Source organism: Eriocheir sinensis, chromosome 21, assembly GCF_024679095.1.
Source record: "Eriocheir sinensis breed Jianghai 21 chromosome 21, ASM2467909v1, whole genome shotgun sequence".
NCBI lineage: Eukaryota > Metazoa > Arthropoda > Malacostraca > Decapoda > Varunidae > Eriocheir > Eriocheir sinensis.
In genome coordinates, this window is record NC_066529.1 from 3120658 (window position 1) to 3139645 (window position 18988).

Genomic DNA, 18988 nt, shown 5'->3' on the forward strand with positions numbered 1-18988 from the left:
CGGTTTACTCGCATGTCATCAGTGCCACAAACCTACAATGGCTGTCATGCTATATAACTTCATTAACTCGTTCTCCCTTCTTCTTCATCTCGAGGTTAATGGATCTCAGGCAACCGTTCACCTTTTTGTATTTCCCCGCCTATATCTGCACGACAGGGCGCGGGTGGACTACTATTTATTGGATGTATTGCCTAAGGACGCTGTATAGAGATGGCGCCTTGGAATAGTGTTCGTTATGGGGTTTCGAGAGAGCGGGAGTGTGGGTCATTCTTTCTGATATCCCTTGATCTCCTGGTTAGTTAAATACAGCTCCCCTTTTCACTATTTTAATTATTTTCTCTCGTGGGTGAACTTGGAGCCCTGTGTAGTTAGTATGGGAGAGCAACTGTTTTGTTTTCTATCTGCTACAGCGGTTTTTCTTTTCTCTCTCTCTCTCTGTCTTTCTATGTTACACCTTTTTAACAATCTCTCTCCTACATTTGCATACCAGAGTGAATGCGTGATCTTGAAATATTTGTATGTAGCTAAAAATGCCTTCGAGATAGCAACTTGTTTGTGTTTCGTATCTGCTACATCGTTTTTTTCTTTTCTGTCTTTTTTCTATGTTACGCCTTTTTTAGTCTCTTTCTCCTAACACTTGCATACCAGAGTGAGTGCGTGAACAGGGATACTTATAGATAACGTTGCTAAAAATGGTTTCTATTGAGCAACTGTCTGTGTTTCGTATCTGCTACATCGGTTTTTCTCTCTTTTCTCTTGTTACACTTCTTTTCAATCTCTCTCTCCTACACTCGCTTGCATTCCAGAGTGAGTGCGTGGACTGGAATACTTGTCCATAGCTAAAAATGGCTTCGAGAGAGCAAGTGTTTGTGTTTCCTACCATCTTTTTTCTTCTCTCTCTCAAACACCTTTCTGCAATTTCCTTCCTCGCTTTCGTAACTGAGAGGGAGTGAACTAGGGATACTTCTGCGTAGCTAAATATGGCTTCCAGAGTGCAAATGTCTGTGTTTCCCATCTGGTACATTGTTTTTCTTCTTTCTCTCAAACACCTTTCCGCAATTTCCTTCCTCACTTTCGTAACTGAGAGGGAGTGAACTAGGAATACTTCTACATAGCTAAATATGGCTTCCAGAGTGCAAATGTCTGTGTTTCCTATCTGGTACATCGTTTTTCTTCTCTCTCTCAAACACCTTTTTGCAATTTCCTTCCTCACTTTTGTAACTGAGAGGGAGTGAACTAGGAATACTTCTATATAGCTAAAAATGGCAACTGTTGTGTATCGTTTCTGTTACATCGTTTTTTTCCTCTTTCTCTGTTACGCTATTTCGCAAAGCCTCTCCCACACTTGCATAACAGAGCTTGAACTTCATAGAAATGCCTGTATGTAGCTAAAAATGGTTTCCAGAGAGAGAGCAAATATTGAGTTTCATATCAACTACATCGTTAATTGTTTTTCCTCTTTCTGTTGCTGTATTTTGCAATCACCTCTCCTACACTTCCATATAACTGTAGCGTACGTAGTAATAGGTTTCAGGATATCGACTAATCTCTTTCATCTTCTATACATCCGTGAGAACTACATCCCCCCCCCCCCTCTCTCTCTCTCTCTCTTGCACTTCGTCAGGTAAATCAAACACAGATCCTCCTTACCCTTACACTGTATTTCCCCGCATAATACATTTACACAACAGAAAGTGAGTGGGTTAGATAGGAATACCAGTTGTTACGTGTTTGAAGAGCTATGAAGTCTATACCATACTCCACTACTTCTAAGCTACCCATACATAAAAGGTTCTGTGTTTGATAGGCTATACGGACACAGATTCAAGGCACAGCGGTCAGGCGTGTTCACTGGCTGTGTTTATAGTGTGGGGACAAAAGAGAATCGGGCCATAATAAGGTCACTTGAACTTTGTATACGAGGAGGGGCGAAACAGGCTTAGAAAAGGGATCGAGGGACGGATTAACGTGTCTCATTGTAACCTATACGAGCCTTACGAGAGTCTTATACAAGGTTCGAAAGGGGGAACTTGAGGAAATAAGCTGATAAATAAAGGGATAAATGAGTGAATAAATGAAGATAACTAAAAGAGAAATTGCAGTGGTAGACGTAATAGTAGTAGTAGTAGTAGTAGAGGTGGTGGTGGTAGTATTGGCTGTAGTAGTACGTAGATAGACGTTATGATGATATAAACGATAATGATAATGATGATAATAATAATAATAAAAATAAAAATAATAATAACCGAGATGAAAACAGGAGAGGGAAGAAGCGGAGGAGGGAATGAGACAGGAAGAGAAGATAATAGGGAGGGAGGGAGAGGAAAGGGAGAGGCAGGAGGCGAGGGAAGGGAAGGGAAGGGAAGGGAAGGTAAAAGGAGGAGAAAGGTATGTGTGGTGTAACGGAAATAGGGGCCGAGGAAGAGGAGGAGGAGGGAAGGGAGGGAAGGAGGGAAGGGAAAGGGGATAAAGAGAAAGGGAGGAAAGGGGAGAGGCAGGAAGGGAGGGAGGGAAGAACGGACAAAGAAAATTAGGAAAAAAGAAGAGGAGGAGGAGGAAGGAGGAAGGAGGAAAGAGAGAGAAGGAGAGATAAAAAGGAAATGGTGGAGGGAGGAAGAGGGAGGATGGAGGGAGGAAGGAGGGGAGGGAGGAGAAAGGGGAGGAGGAGGGAGGGAGAAGGGGAGGGAGTGGGAGAGGGGGAGGGAGGAAGGGGGGAGGGGAGAGAGGGGGAAGGGAAAGGTTGGGAAGGGAAAGGGTTGAGGGAAGGGAAGGGAAGGGTCGGGAAGGAAGGGGAAGAAAAGGGTCGAAAAGAAAGGCGAGAAGAAGGAAAAGGAGAGGAGGGGGAAGGGAAGGGAAGGGTGGGAGGGAGGAAGGGTAAGGAGGAGAGGAGAGACGGAGAGAGAAAGAAAAGGGAAGAAAGGGAAAAGGAAGAAGAAGGGAAGAGAAGAGGAGAAAGGAAGGAAAAAAAAAAAAGGAAAGGGAAGAAAAGGAAGAAGAAGGAGAAGGAGGAAAGGAAGAAAAGGAAAAGAAAGAAAGAAAAAAGGAAAGGAGGAAAGGAAGGGAAGAAAAGAAGGGAAGAGGAAAGAAAGGAAGGAGAGGAAGGGCAGACTGCATACCATTCTGCATTAAGCAAAAAGAATAATGTGTTTTTTTTTTTGAGACAGCGATGAAAACAACAATGCATCACCACCACCACCACCACCACCATCACCACCACCATTATCACCACCATCACCATTATCACCACCATCACCACGACCACCACCATCACCACGACCACCACCATCACCACTATCACCGCCACCACCACCATAATCCACCACCATTACCCCGGGAGACAGGGCCAGAGGGACATCCGGGTTACCACAGTTTACCTTTCCCAGGTTTCCCCAGGTACCCTCTTATTGACCAGCCCGAAAGGAAAGAGGAACGGCTGGGTGGACTGTGCGCCGACAACCCAGCGGGGATCGAACCCGGGTCCGCGGATTCGTCGCTAAACGCTAACCACACTTCACCTTGGAGGCAAAAAAAAAAAAAAATAATAATAATAATAATAATAATAATAATAATAATAATAACAATAATATCACCAAGGAGGGACAAAGGTGTATTCTGACAAAGGTGTTTCATGGCATTTCCTTAACAATAATTCCACATTTAATTAATACATTGAACTCTCACTTATATCTATCAATTCTATGACTTTTTTATTCGGTGCAGGTGAAAATATATGAATATGGTGATGACGTCATGAAAGCTCCTTCCATGACGTCAGAGGAGCTTCGAGACCCCGCTCGAGGCTTTGTACGCGGCCTCCGAACCCGAACATTATGGCGCCGCTTTCGGGCACGAGGTCTGAAGGAGATGCCGCTCTAAACTTTTCTCAAACCTTCCGGCGCTCAAGTACACGTATTTGACAAGGCTTTCGTAGGCGTTTTGGGCATTTCCAGGGGTAGTTTAATGACTCAGGTTGTAGCGTGAAAGGCATTGCCAGATTATCGTATTCACCACATCGCCTTTATTACTTTTAAGCCTCAAACTCTCGTACATACACAAATAACGATAAAAAATTGAAGTAAGCGTTAAAACTCCTATTTATTGATGTTTGTTTGTTTGTTTTTGCATTCGTTATTGGGACTACGAAACTGCAATGCGATGAGTACGATAATTTGGCAACGCTGAGTGTGACCCTTCTCCCGTACCATGAATGTGAAAAAAAACCTCATAAAAACCCGATTAACCTCCTGTTTGGCCTTTGGAAATAGTTAATGTAGGCGGTGGAAGCGGCTGAGAATACCGCTCCGGGCTGTTCACCTACACGGAAAGACGCGCCACACTTTTTCACTTCTCAGTTTCCCAATAAAATCCATCACCCGTTTTCACTACTTCAATTAACCAACTTTAGTATCATCACCCGTTTTCACTACTTCAATTAACCAACTTTAGTATCATTGCACGTTTTCACTACTTCAGTACACCATTATAAACTATCCCACCGTTGTCTCTATTTCATTTTGCCAACATAGACAATCACTCGTTTTCACTACTTGAATTAAGCAACTTGAATTATCATCACTCGTTTCCACTGCTTCAATATACCAACAAACTATTGCTCGTTCTACTTCATTTTGCCAACACAAACTATCACTCGTTTTCACTACTTAAATTAACCAGCTTGAAATACCATCACTCGTTTTCACTACTACATTAAACCAAGAAACTATCCCTCGTTCTACTTCATTTTGCCAATATAAACTATCACTCGTTTTCACTACTATTTAAACCAAGAAACTATCCCTCGTTCTACTTCATTTTGCCAATATAAACTATCACTCGTTTTCACTACTACATTAAACCAAGAAACTATCCCTCGTTCTACTTCATTTTACCAACATAAACTAGGATACTTTTTCACTACTTAAATTAACCAGCTTGAACTATTACTACATTAAAACAAGAAACTATCCCTCGTTCTACCTCACTTTGCCAACATAAGCCATCAATCGCTTACAGTATACTTCAATTTACCTCTAGCCTCTACATTTCAACATTACTATTTTTCATTGTTTTCCATTCTTCATCGGACATTGCACGCATATCCATCCCTTTTCCATGAGTGGCATCTCCTTCTGACCTTTGCTTCGAGGACACTGACGCACACACACACATACACAAACACACACACACACCACACCATCGCATCCCATATTCAGGTCAACCAGGAGAAAAAATATTATACAGAATGTGGGATCGATGTGCCTCTATCTGTAAATTAATTAGTTTATCTTGTTTATCACAGAGCTGACGAGACCTTATTTTCGATGGTGGAAATAAGGAGAGATAAAAGAAAATCAAAGTGCGTGAGAAATTGAATATGGAGACAGGATGGAATATGCAATGAACGTAAAGGGTAGAAAGTGATGGAGTTAAAATTCACACGAAGAAAATATGGAAACGGGAAAAAGGATGGGGAGGTAGAACGTTAAAAATGGAAAACGAAGAGAAAGAATGGCAAGCTGAAAATGAAAACGGGAAGAAAAAAATGAAAACGGGAAGAAAAAAATGAAAACGGGAAGAAAAAAATGAAAACGGGAAGAAAAAAATGAAAACGGGAAGAAAAAAAATGAAAACGGGAAGAAAAAAATGAAATAGCATAACCGAATAGTGTTAGATGGGGGACAAAATTAATGTGAGGGAAATAATGTAGTGTATAAATGAGGGTAATAAAAGAGGAAGAAAGAAGAGCAAGACGGATATAGAGGAAAGAAAAGAGCAGAGAGGGAAATAAAAAGAAAAGTGGTTGAAAATACGATGGGAAACTCAATAGAAACAGGTTTAGAATAGAGGTAAATACGAGGAAACGAGAAAGAGAATGAGGATAAAAATTGAAATGGGAAATAAAAGCAGATGAAAGGAGAGACGGCGAGAGAAATAGAAAGGAAACAGTCGCATTTTTCTGTGTTTGTTGATGCTTATTGCCTGCGAGAGAGAGAGAGAGAGAGAGAGAGAGAGAGAAATCATATACAAATGCAAACGTACACACACAAAAAAAAGTATTGCCAGTAAACACACACACACACACACACACACACACACACACACACACACACACATACACACACACACTTTTATTTTTAAGTACATATATTTTAAGGCACATTAAGTAGTATAAAGTGAGGCGTAGAAAGCCCCACTTAAGTGATAACACACACACACACACACACACACACACACACACACACACACACACACACACACGTATATATCTATAATTATATACAACAACTACATATACGAAATCTTACATATATTCGTATTTACACATGTTTCTAAGTCTTACGTCCACTTAATATCTACTAATAATAGTAACAATAATAATAATGATAGTAATAATATCAATAGATGGGGTTTTGAATTACTATACTTCTTGAACGGATGAGTTACCCCTACAAAAAGGGAAGGAGGAGACGGGGAGGAAGGAGGAGAAGGGGAAGGAAGAGGAGGAGGAGGAGTTGGAGGTGGAGGAATTGGCATAAGATAAACCGTAAAAAAAAAGGGTAGCAGTAGTTTCAATGTTAGTACGAAGATGAGGAGGTAGAGGTAGATCAATACTTCGAAGGTGAGCAAAAGAAATATAAACATAGATAGAAATACTAGAAAGAGGAGGAGAAGGGAGATGAGGAGCAGGTGACGAAGAAGGACGAACCGAAGAAGGAAAAGGAGGAGTAGAAAGAGGAAGAAAAGAAGGAAGAGTAAAAGCTGGAGATGAGAAAGAAGATAATGAAGATGAGTTACAGAAGGAGAATGAGGAGGAGGAAGAGACGGGGAAAGAGTTAAAGGGGAAAGAAGAGAACGAGGAGGAGGAGGAGGAAGGGTGAAATAAAGAAGAAGAAAAGGAAAAGCGAGAGAATGAGAAAGAAGAAGAGAATGAACACGAGTTACAGAAAGGAAAAAAGAGAAAAAGGAAGAGAAGAAGACCGAAAGAGGAGGAGGTGAAAGGGAAAGAGGAAGAAGAGGAGGACAAAGAAGAGGATAAGTTGACAGAATAAGCAATACATGAGAAACAGGACCACGAATAGAAAGAACAGAATGAACACGAATTACAAAAAAAAAACAAAAAAAGCCCACATAGAATTCGGAAGAGAAGGAGAACAAACAAATCAAAGAAAAGTTGAAGAGGACGAAGAAGTAGGACTCGCTAAAACAGAAGAGGAGAGAAAAAACAACAAGAAAAAGCAGCAACCGAAGAACCAGGCAAAAAAACCGAGGTATAGTAATCTACGAGGTCGGGCGTATCTGTCTACTGCTCCGCCAGCGCCTCGCCCAGGTCCGACGAGGTAAGGGCCAGTCTCTGCTTCTCCTCCACGTTTTTCCTGGCCCGCCGCTGCCGCCTCGCCATCAGCTTGCTCTGGAGGGTCTCGTTCATACGCTGGGTCTTGTTCTGCTGATCCTTCATGAACTGTTCCATCTCCTCCTGGTGCTGCTTGGCTAGGGCGCTCAGTTGTTCTGCAAGGGGACGAAGGGAAGGGCTGAGTTTGGAGGGTTTGTCTGAAGGAGGAAGAGGAGGGAGGAGGGTGAAGGGGGTACAAGAGGAGGAGGAGGAGAAAGACGGTTTTGTGATGAAGAAATGATGAGATAGAAGGATTAAGAGGGAAGGGAGGGAATGGAGAGGAGAAGGAAGAGAAGGAGGAGGAAGAACAGAGACAAAGTGAAGACGAGGATGAGGTTGAAGAAGAGAAGAAGAAGGAGAAAGAAGAGGAAGAGGAGGAGGGTTTCGAGATGAACAAATGATGCGATGGAGGGATTAAGAGAGTGGAAGGACGAGGAGGAAGAAAGAAAGGAAGACGAGGATACGGCTGAAGAAGAGAAGAAGAAGGAGAAAGAAGAGGAAGAGGAGGAGAGTTTGGAGATGAAGAAATGATGTAATGGAAGGAATAAGAGACAAGAGGAGGAGGAGGAAGAGGAGGAGGAGGAGAGGCAGGCGAGTATGAGATAGAGAAAGAGACGAAGAAGGAGATAGAGAATAAAGAGGATGAAGGGAAGACAGCAGAACGATAAGATGAAGGAGGTGGAAGGAAAAAAAAGAGAAAAAGGAGGAGGAACAGGAAGAGGGGATAAGGGAAAATCAATAGGATGACGCAAGGAGAAAGAGAGAAGAAGGAGGAGGAGGAGGAGGAGGAAGAGGAGGAGAAAAAAGTGAGGAAAGGAGGAGGAGGTGGAGGAGGAGGAAGAGGAACGGGAAATAAGGAAAAATCAATAGGACGGCGGAAAGGAGGAGAAAGAGGAAGAAGAAGAAGAAGAAGAAGAGGAGGAGGAGGAGGAGGAGGATGAGTAAGGGGAGAAGAGAGGGAAGATAAGTCGTAAATGAAGAGAGGGAGGAATGGGCGAGGGATGAAAGAGAAGGGAAGGGAAGGGACGGGAAGGGAAGGGAAGGGAAGCGAAGGGAAGGGAAGGGAAGGGAACCAAGACCTGTCAGCTTGAAGCGTTAAAAGCTGCTCAAAGTGTCCATGAAAATGAATCACTCACTCAAACGCCTTGCTCTCCTCTCTCTCCAATGCATGCCGGCAATAGACGTGCGGGAAATTGTACGCACGGGAAATTATACGTACGGGAATTATGCGTACGGGGATCATTAGAGACACGAGAAATTGAACGTACGGGAAATTATACGTACGGGAAATTATGCGTTCTTGATTATTAAAGACACGGGAAATTGTACGTACGGTTAATTATGCGTACGGGATTATTAGAGACACGGGAAATTATCCACACGGGAAATTATACGCACGGGAAATTATGCGCACGGGAAATTATACGCACGGGAAATTATGCGCACGGGAAATTATACGCACGGGAAATTATGCGCACGGGAAATTGTGCGCACGGGAAATAATACGTTTTCATAGATCTATAGGAATGCATGTCGCTGGCTGTCAGGGAGATATTATGTATACCCAAGATCTAAAGAAAGAGCATTTATTTAGACCTTGTGTATACCTAATTGCCAAGAATGTTTGCATGTGGTTGTCAGGATTGTATGTACGAGACTATTAAAAGTGTATGTATATGTGTCTATCAGGAACTAATGTATACGTATAGATGTCAGAAACGGGGCGAAACAAACAAACAAACAAACAATAAAAAAACACGTTAACGGCAGGTCACAGAGCAACACTAAACTCTAAAAACTCCATGAATATTACTCTGTCTGCGCATCTAACAGTAAAAGGCAAGGCAAGGGAAACATTGATAGAGCGAGGGCTGGATATGTCTTAAGGAGCTATTACACTCAGCAAATTTTTCGTGGATCTTCAGTCAAACCACGATTTCCGCTGGCGTGGTTCTCATATTTCCGTGGTTTTCTTACGAGTCCACGATCTTCCAAAGCTACGTTAGATTTCACCGAAGGACGACGGTATTACTCACCATCATCATCATCAGCAATAACAAGAAACAAATGAGAAGCAAGCTAGCGGAAATCGTGGTTTGACTGGAGAGCCACGGAAAATTTGCTCAGTGTAATAACCCCTTTAATCTTGGACGCGTGCTGCTCATTGTAACGAGATACTCACACAATTGCTGCCTGACTAACCCGCTGGCCACGCCCGGAGTTCTCTGTCTTGCCAAATGATATCGTGTGTCAGGAGCATATTAGTTTCCCTGAGCAATAACATGACGTGGGATCGTAATATGATGAAATGCGATTAAGTACGGGTGAGTTTAAACAGTAACGGGAAAGTTTGATAAAATACGGGTAAGTTCTAAGAGTATGATGATGAAATGCGGTAAATTACGAGTAGGTTTATAGTGTAATATGAAAAGATGCGATAAAATACGGTAGATTTAGAGAATAATATGAACAACTGCGATGGGATCCGGTTAAGTTTAAAGAGAAATATCAGAAAAAAATGATGAAAATATGAGTACGTTAATAGTAATATGACTGAATACGATAACATTCGAGTATATCTACAGAGCAATATGATAAAGTACGTTACAATGCGAGAAAGAATACGGTAAACTACGATAAAATACGTTAAAGTTTATAGAGCGATGATAAAATACGATAGAAAACACGCGACAACATCAACGTAACTCCATCCCGTGAAACTACAAACAGGTCACAACGCAATATGGGTAAATAGAACGCTTCACTCTATTCGAATATCAAGAAGAGGCCGACGATGACCATTAGAATTCAGGCCGGTTATATAACACCGACGCGGATGTTGAGCATGTCGAGCACCGGATAAGAGAGATCGAGTATAAAGAGCCGTATTTTAAGACACCATCGCTTCTCACATCAACTATTTCTAAAGGTCAAAGAGAGGATCATTCTGGTTTTCATGAGTGTTTTTTAAGGTTCATGGCACAGAAGAAGGGTCAAATTACCACCTGGGTCATAAAACTACCCCTGGAAAGGCCTACAGCTCCTACGAAAGCCATGTCAAATATGTGAACTTGGACGACGAAATGTTTTGAAATACGACCCTAAGCCTCAGGAAGTGTCTGTGTATGAAGGAAGAATACAATGGTTCGTTCCAAGAGAGCCTCGTGTCTATGCCGGCTCAAAGGGTCTCTGTCAGAAAGGTTAATGACAGCAGGAGCATCACGCTAAGATATTTATATACAAACGATTGCTCTTTTGTTTGATAGCGTGTTTAGGCTGCAAAATATGTAACTCGGGAGGCGAAAGAAATCGGATGAGAAAAAAATAATGCACTGTTAAAAGCTACAAAAAACACTCATGATAAAAAAAATACCAGAAAAAACAGTAACAGTTACAACCAGGAAAAGACGAAAACGTTGCAACAAAAATAGAAAAAAAAAGTAAACGCTACAACTAGAAAATCCGTTACAAACAGAGAGAGAAAAAAAAAATCAAACATTACAACAACAAAAAAGAAACGTTGCAACCAGAAAAAAACGTTACTAAAAAAACATAAAAAAACGTTGCAATTGGAAAAAATCAGAGAAAATCTTACAACCCAAAAACTTACAAAAAAAAAAAAAAAAACGTTGCAACCAGAAAGACAAAGTTACAACGACAAAAAAAAAAAAAAAAAATCACAACTTAAGAAAACGTTATAACCGGATAAAAACCGTTACAACAACAAAAACGTTCCATAAACAACAAAAAAGTCTGCCTCACCTTGGTAGTGGTCGTACATGGTCCCGAAGATGATGGTGTTGGAGGGCATGGGCGCCAGTTCATCACTACTCAGCAAGGGGGGCGTGCCGGCGCGCTCGCTCTCCACCTGCCGGGACGAGGTAGACAGGTTAATTATTGTTCCCTCACCTGCACTTGACGCCCCAACATGACAGGTGTGGTGGGAAGAGTAGAGAGGGGAGGAGGGGGAGTGGGGAGAATCTACACCTGTATTACCTGATTATATTTTACTCTTCCCAAAATATATGTCGTGGCTCCCTCCAAACGCGTATCTCCCTCCAAATACATATCCCCCTCCAAACACATATCTCCCTCCAAACACATATCTCCCTCCAAACACATATCTCCCTCCAAACACATATCCCCCTCTAAACACGTATCTCCCTCTAAACACATATCTCCCTCCAAACACATATCTCCCTCCAAACACATATCTCCCTCCAAACACATATCTCCCTCCAAACACATATCTCCCTCCAAACACATATCCCCCTCTAAACACGTATCTCCCTCCAAACACATATCTCCCTCCAAACACATATCTCAACTGTTTTTCCCTTCAAATATCTGTCTTGGTTGATCTGTTCTCGCCACTCACCCGTCTTGACCTTTCTCGTACCTATCAATTCATTTTCTCTCTTCATATATCTGTCATGGTTTACTTACTCCCCCGAAACACCTGTCGAGTGATCTGCCCTCCCTCACACCTGTCAACTATCTCTTTCCACATATCTGTCTTGGTTCATTTCCTCTCCCCTCACACCTGTCCTAGCTGATTTAGCCTCCCTCACACCTGTCAACTATTCTTCTCTCTTCATATACCTGTCCTTATTAATTCAATCTCCCCACACCCTAGTCTATCTCCCTCCCCACACTATACAGAAGCTCATGTACTCTCCCTACACATGTCTTCAAGTTGATATTTATATTTTCAGAGAATGCAGAGCTGGAGATTAATAAAAAAAAAAAATGTATATATATACTCAACCACTTACTTGCTTATACGAAAAGAAATCAAGAGGTGTTTAAGTCAAATAACTGGTGGCTGTTGAAGGACACAGTGAAAAATGAGTGATGGACTAAAAAGGACGCGATTATCCAAAAGAAGGAGGAGGAGGAGGAGGAGGAAATTGATCTCTCCTTTGGCCAATCTTTACTTCTGTCTGTTATGGGAGCGGTGAGTAGCGGGCTTTTTTTTTTCTACACTCTTTTTGTTGCCCTTGAGCCGTGTCCTTTGTTGTAAAAAAAAAAAGGAGTGACATTTGTGCAACACCTTCACGCCCTCCCCACACCTGCCTGACTTTCGGCGGCGGGGGAACTGTGGCGTAACTAAACTTTACACGCGTGCCTCTGGAAAACGCCTCTGCCGGGTGTGTCTGGAGGAGGAAGGGGGGGAGTGATAGGGGTGGAGGAGGAGGAGGAGGAGGAGGAGGAGGAGGAGGAGGAGTAGGAGGAGGAAGGTTTAGAGATGAAGTAAGGATGTGATGGAAGTATTGAGAGAAATGGTAAGGGAATAAAAAGAAATAGAAGGAAGAGGATGAGGATTAGGATGGGAGTGAGGTTAACGATGAGGAAGAAGAGGAAGAGGAGAGGCAATACGAAAACGAACAAAAGGTGGAGGAACATACGAAGAAAGAAGAGAAAGAAGACGATGAAGAGGGGTGACAATGTTAATACAAGGAAGAAAGAAGAGGAGGAAGAGACTGAAGAGAAGAATAGGCAATAAAAACACGAATGGGAGAAGATAAAAAAGAAAGAAGACTAGAAACAGAATGAAAAGGAAAATAAGAAAATGGAGAGAAGAAATTTTATACCATGAACTTCACACGCGAGCCTCTGAGAGAAAAAAAACCCCTCTCCCTTATGATTAGAGTCGTTCTCGTTACCACCGCCGCTACTGTTGTTGATTCTGTTTTGTTAGAGTTCTAGTTGGGACAGTTTGCGTCATTACGGCCAGCTCAACTTCATCTCCCGTTATGAGTCTCACGCGTTATGTGGGGCAACAAGTTAATCCCTCTCTGTATAGGCTTTGTATGAATAGCTTTTGGATAAAGAAGAGGAAGAGGATAAAGAGGATAAGGAGAAGGAGGAGGAGGAAGGAAAGTGAGAGGAGGGTGATGGAGGGAGAAGCATTGAGTCGAGCAAGCAGTTAATCCCTCTCTGTTTAGGCTTTGTATGAATAGCTTGTAGATAAAGAAGAGGAAGAAGATAAAGAGGATGAGGAGAAGGAGGAGGAGGAAGGAAAGTGAGAGGAGGAGGGTGATGGAGGGAGAGGCATTGAGTCGAGTAAGAAGTTAATATCTCTCTCTCTCTCTCTCTCTCTCTCTCTCTCTCTCATTCTAATTTAACATGATTTTTACACATCAGTTTATAATTATGTTTCACCTCACCGTCACGTGTCCCAGGCATGTTATGATGGACACATTAATTAATGATGTATGAATGTGTAGTGTGTACTGGTATGTATGTATTATTATGTATATGTATGAATGATGGACAATGAACGCGACTGAAGCGGATATGAAAATTCAGTTGGAAAGTTTCGTTTAGTCGGCGCAACGTCTATGAAAATTCAGTATACAAACAAAACAGGTGTAACAGGTGTGGAGACGTTTGACAGGTGTACTCACGTCGCCAGTCTCCACCTTGACCACTTGGCCCTCCGTGAGCATTATCCGGGCCATCTCCTCCACGTCCATATCCTCCGTGCGCAGCGTCTGGTCCAGCTTGATGTCCGTTCCCCAGAGCCTCTTCACCTGTGGATGGGATGAGGATAAGGATGAGGATAAAGAGGAGAAGAATAAGGAGAAAGGGAAGGAGGAGGTGGATAAAGATAAGTTGGAGAAGAAAGGGAAGGAGGAGGATAAAGGGAAGGATGTAGATAAAGGAAAGGAGGAGAGGGAGAAAGAGAAGGAGGAGGAGAAAGGGGAGGAGGAGGACGATAAAGAGAAGATGGAGGAAGAGAAAAGGGGGGATACGGAGAAAGGGAAGGAGGAGGAAGATAAGGAGAAGGTGGAAGATAAAGGGAAGAAAGTAGAATAAAGAGAAGGAGGAGGAGAAAGGAGAAAGGAAATGAGGAGGTGGGTAAAGAAAACGAGAAGGAGAAAAAGGGAGGAGGGTGAAAAAGAGAACGAGGAGAAAGGAAAACGAGAAGAGGGTGATGGAGGGAGAGGCGAAGGGAAGAGTAAGAGGCGAGGAAGGAGAACAGGATATGACGCACGAGGAATGAAGGAGGAAAAGGGGAAGATGGAGGAGGAAGAAGGGCATGAAGGGATGTGACAGATATGGTAAGGAAGGAAAGAGGAAGAGGGAGGAGAGAGAGCAGCAAAAATAAGGTGTCAGGTATGGAAGGAAAAAGAGAGGTGACGGAGAATAAAGAAGGAGGAGGAGGAAGAAGAGAGAGAAGGATAAAAGAAAGTGAAAGGTGAGGAAAGAAGAAGGAAGGTGATGGACAAGAAAGGAAGAGAAGAAGAGGAGGAGAAGAAGAAGAAAGAAGGGAAGAGAGAGAGAGAGAGAGAGAGAGAGAGAGAGAGAGAGAGAGAGAGAGAGAGAGAGAGAGAGAGAGAGAGAGAGAGAGAGAGAGAGAGAGAGAGAGAGAGAGAGAGAGAGAGAGAGAGAGAGAGAGAGAGAGAGAGAGAGAGAGAGATGAGGAAGGAGGAAGAGAGATAACAGGGAGGAAAGGAAGTGAAGGAGAAGGAAGAGGAAGAAGGGGAAGATAAGAGATAAGGAAGAAGGAAGAGAAGGGAGATAAAACTCAAATCTCTCTCTCTCTCTCTCTTAACGATTATACTCTTTACTACTACTACTACTAATTCTTCTTGTTGACCTTATTACTACTACTACTACTACTACTACTACTACTACTACTTCTACTACTACTACTACTACCATCCCTCTTACCTTCTCTTGTATGAGTCTGACCCGCTCCCGCCGTAGCTCCAGAGTCTTATCCTTCACTTTATCGTTGATCTCAGCCAAGTCCTTCATGATGGTCGTGTTGATCACCTGGCGAGAGATAGATAGATAAATAGATAGATAGGTAGATAGACAGATGGACATAAGGAGATAAACAGATAGAGATGGTTATTTTCATTGTTTGTATATATCATTGTCAAACTGATGTGCATGAGATGCTTATGAGGGGAAACTAAGGTTGGTTGGGTGAGAGGGGACAGTGGGAAGCGTGACATAGAAGAAGAAGAACAGGAGGAAGAGGAAGATGAAGAGGAGGAGGAGGAGGAGGCGGAAGAGTGGGGTGGCATTCACGAGGCATTAAGAGACACGAAAAGGGAGAAGAAAAACATATGAACGAAAGGAAGGAAAAAAAGGAAGGTTGAATGGAAGGAAGAAAGCTTGAAAGACGAAAAAAAAGACTGGAAGAAAAAAACCAAATGGAAAAGGGAGAATAAGAGAAGCTAAGAGAGAGAGAGAGAGTGAGAGAGAGAAGCATTACGCGAAAGTGTTAAGAATGTCCAAGGAAAAAATATATGGGACAGGACCATTAAATTTCTGAAGGGGAGTGAGAGGGAGGCCGATAAGGGTGGATACAGGGATGAACAGGACAAGGGAGCAGGGAAAGGAAAAACGAAAGGAAGGGTGAGAGAGAGAGAGAGAGAGAGAGAGAGAGAGAGAGAGAGAGAGAGAGAGAGAGAGAGAGAGAGAGAGAGAGAGAGAGAGAGAGAGAGAGAGAGAGAGAGAGAGAGAGAGAGAGAGAGAGAGAGAGAGAGCACCTAGGCCTACTCTAACTCTACTCACGGTGTCAAACCACTGCAGGAGGGCGTTGGCTCGCTTGTGGGTGGTGCTGTAGCAGGCCTGGGCGTGTTCGTGGCGGTCGTTGCTTTGCATGTCCGTGAACACGTACTCCGTGGCCTGCTGGGGACGCGGCGGCTTGGTCAGGCACGTACGTGATTGTGTGCGTGCGTGTGTGTGTGTGTGTGTGTGTGTGTGTGTGTGTGTGTGTGTGTACTTGTTTGCGTCTGTTGCGGTTGTTTTTTTGTTTACTTCTTTTTGGTGGTTTATTTGCTTGTTTGTTTGTTTGTATGTAGTCGTGTTTGTTTATTATATTTGTTTGTTTGCTTGTGTGTGTGTTAGTTTGTTATTTGTTTGCTATCGTGTGTGTGTGTGTGTGTGTGTGTGTGTGTGTGTGTGTGTGTGTGTGTGTGTGTGTGTTCATCCAATCGTCTGTTTGCTTGTTTGTTTGTTTGTAATCGTTTGTTTATATGTTTGTTTGCTTGTTTGTGTGTTTTTAGTTTATTTGTTTGCTATCGTATGTGCGCGTGTGTGTATATATGTGTGTGTTTTCTGTTCATCCATGACACAGATAAGCTAGACTTTTAAAACAGAGAACAGCTTTTATGAACTATCTACTTAAAAACGAGGTACTAATAATTCTGCCAAAGTCCAAACACTGCAGAATCAAAGTTGGAGCGGTCCTGAAACTCCCCTTGTGGAACACGTGAACTAAACGCGAATGGGTGAAAAAAAAAAATGGGAATGAGAAACAGAAAACACAAGAGGAACCACCGATTTGAGGGGGCACTCTTCTATACTTCACTCGGTGCTTACATACAGACTACTTATCTTTCTCTATATTACCTTGTGTTCAGTGTATCCTATTTTCTATCTACTGACTGCTGTTCTAGTCCTTTCTGGGGCAGTTGTGTTGTTTGGTGAAGATTTACATAACAGCACTAGAAAAACTCCCTTACCAGACACGGAAAGGCATTCTAATACACTACTTAATGGTACAAAAATGGATACTCACAATACGGTAAACTTAACACTACTTAGACCACACCAAACGAAAGTAGGAAGACGACACAGCACACTACAACATCAGACTAAAAAACACTTCGAAAAAATCTCACGTCAAGCACAAAAACCCAAGCTTGTTTCCGCACCAACGCGAAGACCAAAAAAACGAGAAAGAACGGTCAGCATATAGACAAGGCACATGGTCAGCATATCAACAAGGCTGGGGCACACGGTCAGCATATCAACAAGGCTGGGGCACAGGGTCAGCGTATTAACAAGGAAGGAAAGAACGGTCAGCTTATTATCAAGACTATGCACACGGTCAGCGTCTCGGGTAAGAAGAGAACACCCACTCAGGATTACTCTAAGGGATCAACCAGCCAGGTAAACATTCAGCCAGCCAGCCAGCCAAACATTTAGTCAGACAACCAGCCAGCCAAATATTCAGCCAGCCAGATAGTCAACCAAATATTCAGTCAACCAGCCAGACAGTCAAAGAGTCAGACAACCAGCCAGGCAAACTTTCAGTCAACCAGCCAAACATTTAGTCAACCAGCGAGCCAGTCAATTAACTAACCCGACAGTAAACCAGCCATTCAGCCAACTAGCCATCCATTCAACTAGCCATCCATTCAACTAGTCATTCATTCATCTAGCTAGTCAGTCAACCAGTCATTCATTCACTCAAGTAGCCAACTAAAAAACACAGCCATTCACTCAGCTACCTAGCCATTCATGTAACCAGCTAACCATGTATACAGTGAGCCATTTAACCATCTATGTAGCCAGTCAGCCAGCTATCCAGAAAGCCAATTAGCCATCCACGTAGCCAGCCAATCAGTCAACATTACATCCATCCATCCGCACGCACTTCCATTCACTTCTAGCCCTCAACACCCCAGCCACTCAAGACTTATCACGGCTCTCTCTCATCTCCTGAAGCATCGTGGTCAAGTCAGCTCAAAGCGCATGTACAGATTTAGCCGAGCACCATCCTGTTCACTCTCTGTCTTAGCGAGAGTCCTCAGATTTGATGCGAAGCTAAGCTCGTGTCATGCCTGGAAACGATGCTCGGGATGAGAGAAAAACTAGACGAAGGTAACTTGATTGAATGTTAAGAGAGAGAAAAGTAGGAAGAGGGAGAGGATACGGACACATGCACGGGTGGATACATGCTCGTCACACCGCTACTCAAAGCAAGGCCATGCGCAAGACGAGAGACGAGGAGGGAAGAGGAAGGAAGGAGAGGGTAAAACAAAGTGATACACCTGACAAGCGACGCAGGTAAGGGAGTAAAGAAAGGCAGGATGAAGAGAAGGCATAAAAAACGGCTCGGCAATCAACGGACACCGGAAAATGAAGGGAGCAAGATGAAGAGAGGAAGGGAGGAGACGAAAAAAAAGGAAGGGAAGGGATGGGGAGAGAGAGAGCGAGCGAGCGAGAGAGAGAGAGAGAGAGAGAGAGAGAGAGAGAGAGAGAGAGAGAGAGAGAGAGAGAGAGAGAGAGAGAGAGAGAGAGAGAGAGAGAGAGAGAGAGAGAGAGAGAGAGAGAGAGAGAGAGAGAGAGAGAGAGAGAGAGAGAGAGAGAGAGAGAGAGAGAGAGAGAGAGAGAGAGAGAGAGAGAGAGAGAGAGAGAGAGAAAGAGAGAAAGAGCAACACAGAGAACAATATGAAGGAAAGGATAAAAAGGAGGAAAGGAAAAGAGGGAAGGAAGGAAGGTAGGAGGGAAGGAAGGATGGAAGGAATGAAAGAATGAGTGAATGAAGAAAGAAAGGAAGGAGTAAAGGAAAGGAAAGGAGTGAAGGAAGAAAGGAGTGCATGAATGAAGGAGTGAAGGAAGGAAGGAGTAAAGGAAAGGAGAGAAGGAAGGATGGACGGAATGAAAGAATAAGTGACTGAAGGAAGAAGTGAAGGGAGGAGGAAGGGAAGGAAGGAAGGAATGAAGGAGGAAAGGAATGAAGGAAGGAGTGAATGAGGGAAGGAAGGAAAGGATATAAGAAGCATAGGTTAAGGGCGGGCTCACTACTGCAAGCGTCGCGTCGGGCCGGCCACACCAAACCAAGAT

General features: G+C 43.1%; 1 protein-coding gene across 2 annotated transcripts in view; it reads right to left on the minus strand.

Moving 5' to 3' along the window:
* Window positions 1-3256: 3256 nt before the first annotated feature.
* LOC127001521 (putative leucine-rich repeat-containing protein DDB_G0290503) overlaps window positions 3257-18988 on the minus strand; it is a 117285-nt gene continuing 101553 nt past the window's right edge. Inside the window, exons 9-13 of one of the 2 annotated variants that reach the window (XM_050866132.1) lie at window positions 15926-16042; window positions 15071-15175; window positions 13801-13926; window positions 11153-11258; window positions 3257-7506 (exon numbers count right to left, since the gene is read on the minus strand). In XM_050866132.1, coding sequence (XP_050722089.1) covers window positions 7301-7506; window positions 11153-11258; window positions 13801-13926; window positions 15071-15175; window positions 15926-16042 — 660 coding nt within the window. In that variant the 3' untranslated portion in view covers window positions 3257-7300. The remainder of the gene's footprint in view (window positions 7507-11152; window positions 11259-13800; window positions 13927-15070; window positions 15176-15925; window positions 16043-18988) is intronic. The other variant, XM_050866133.1, reaches the window with a different exon arrangement.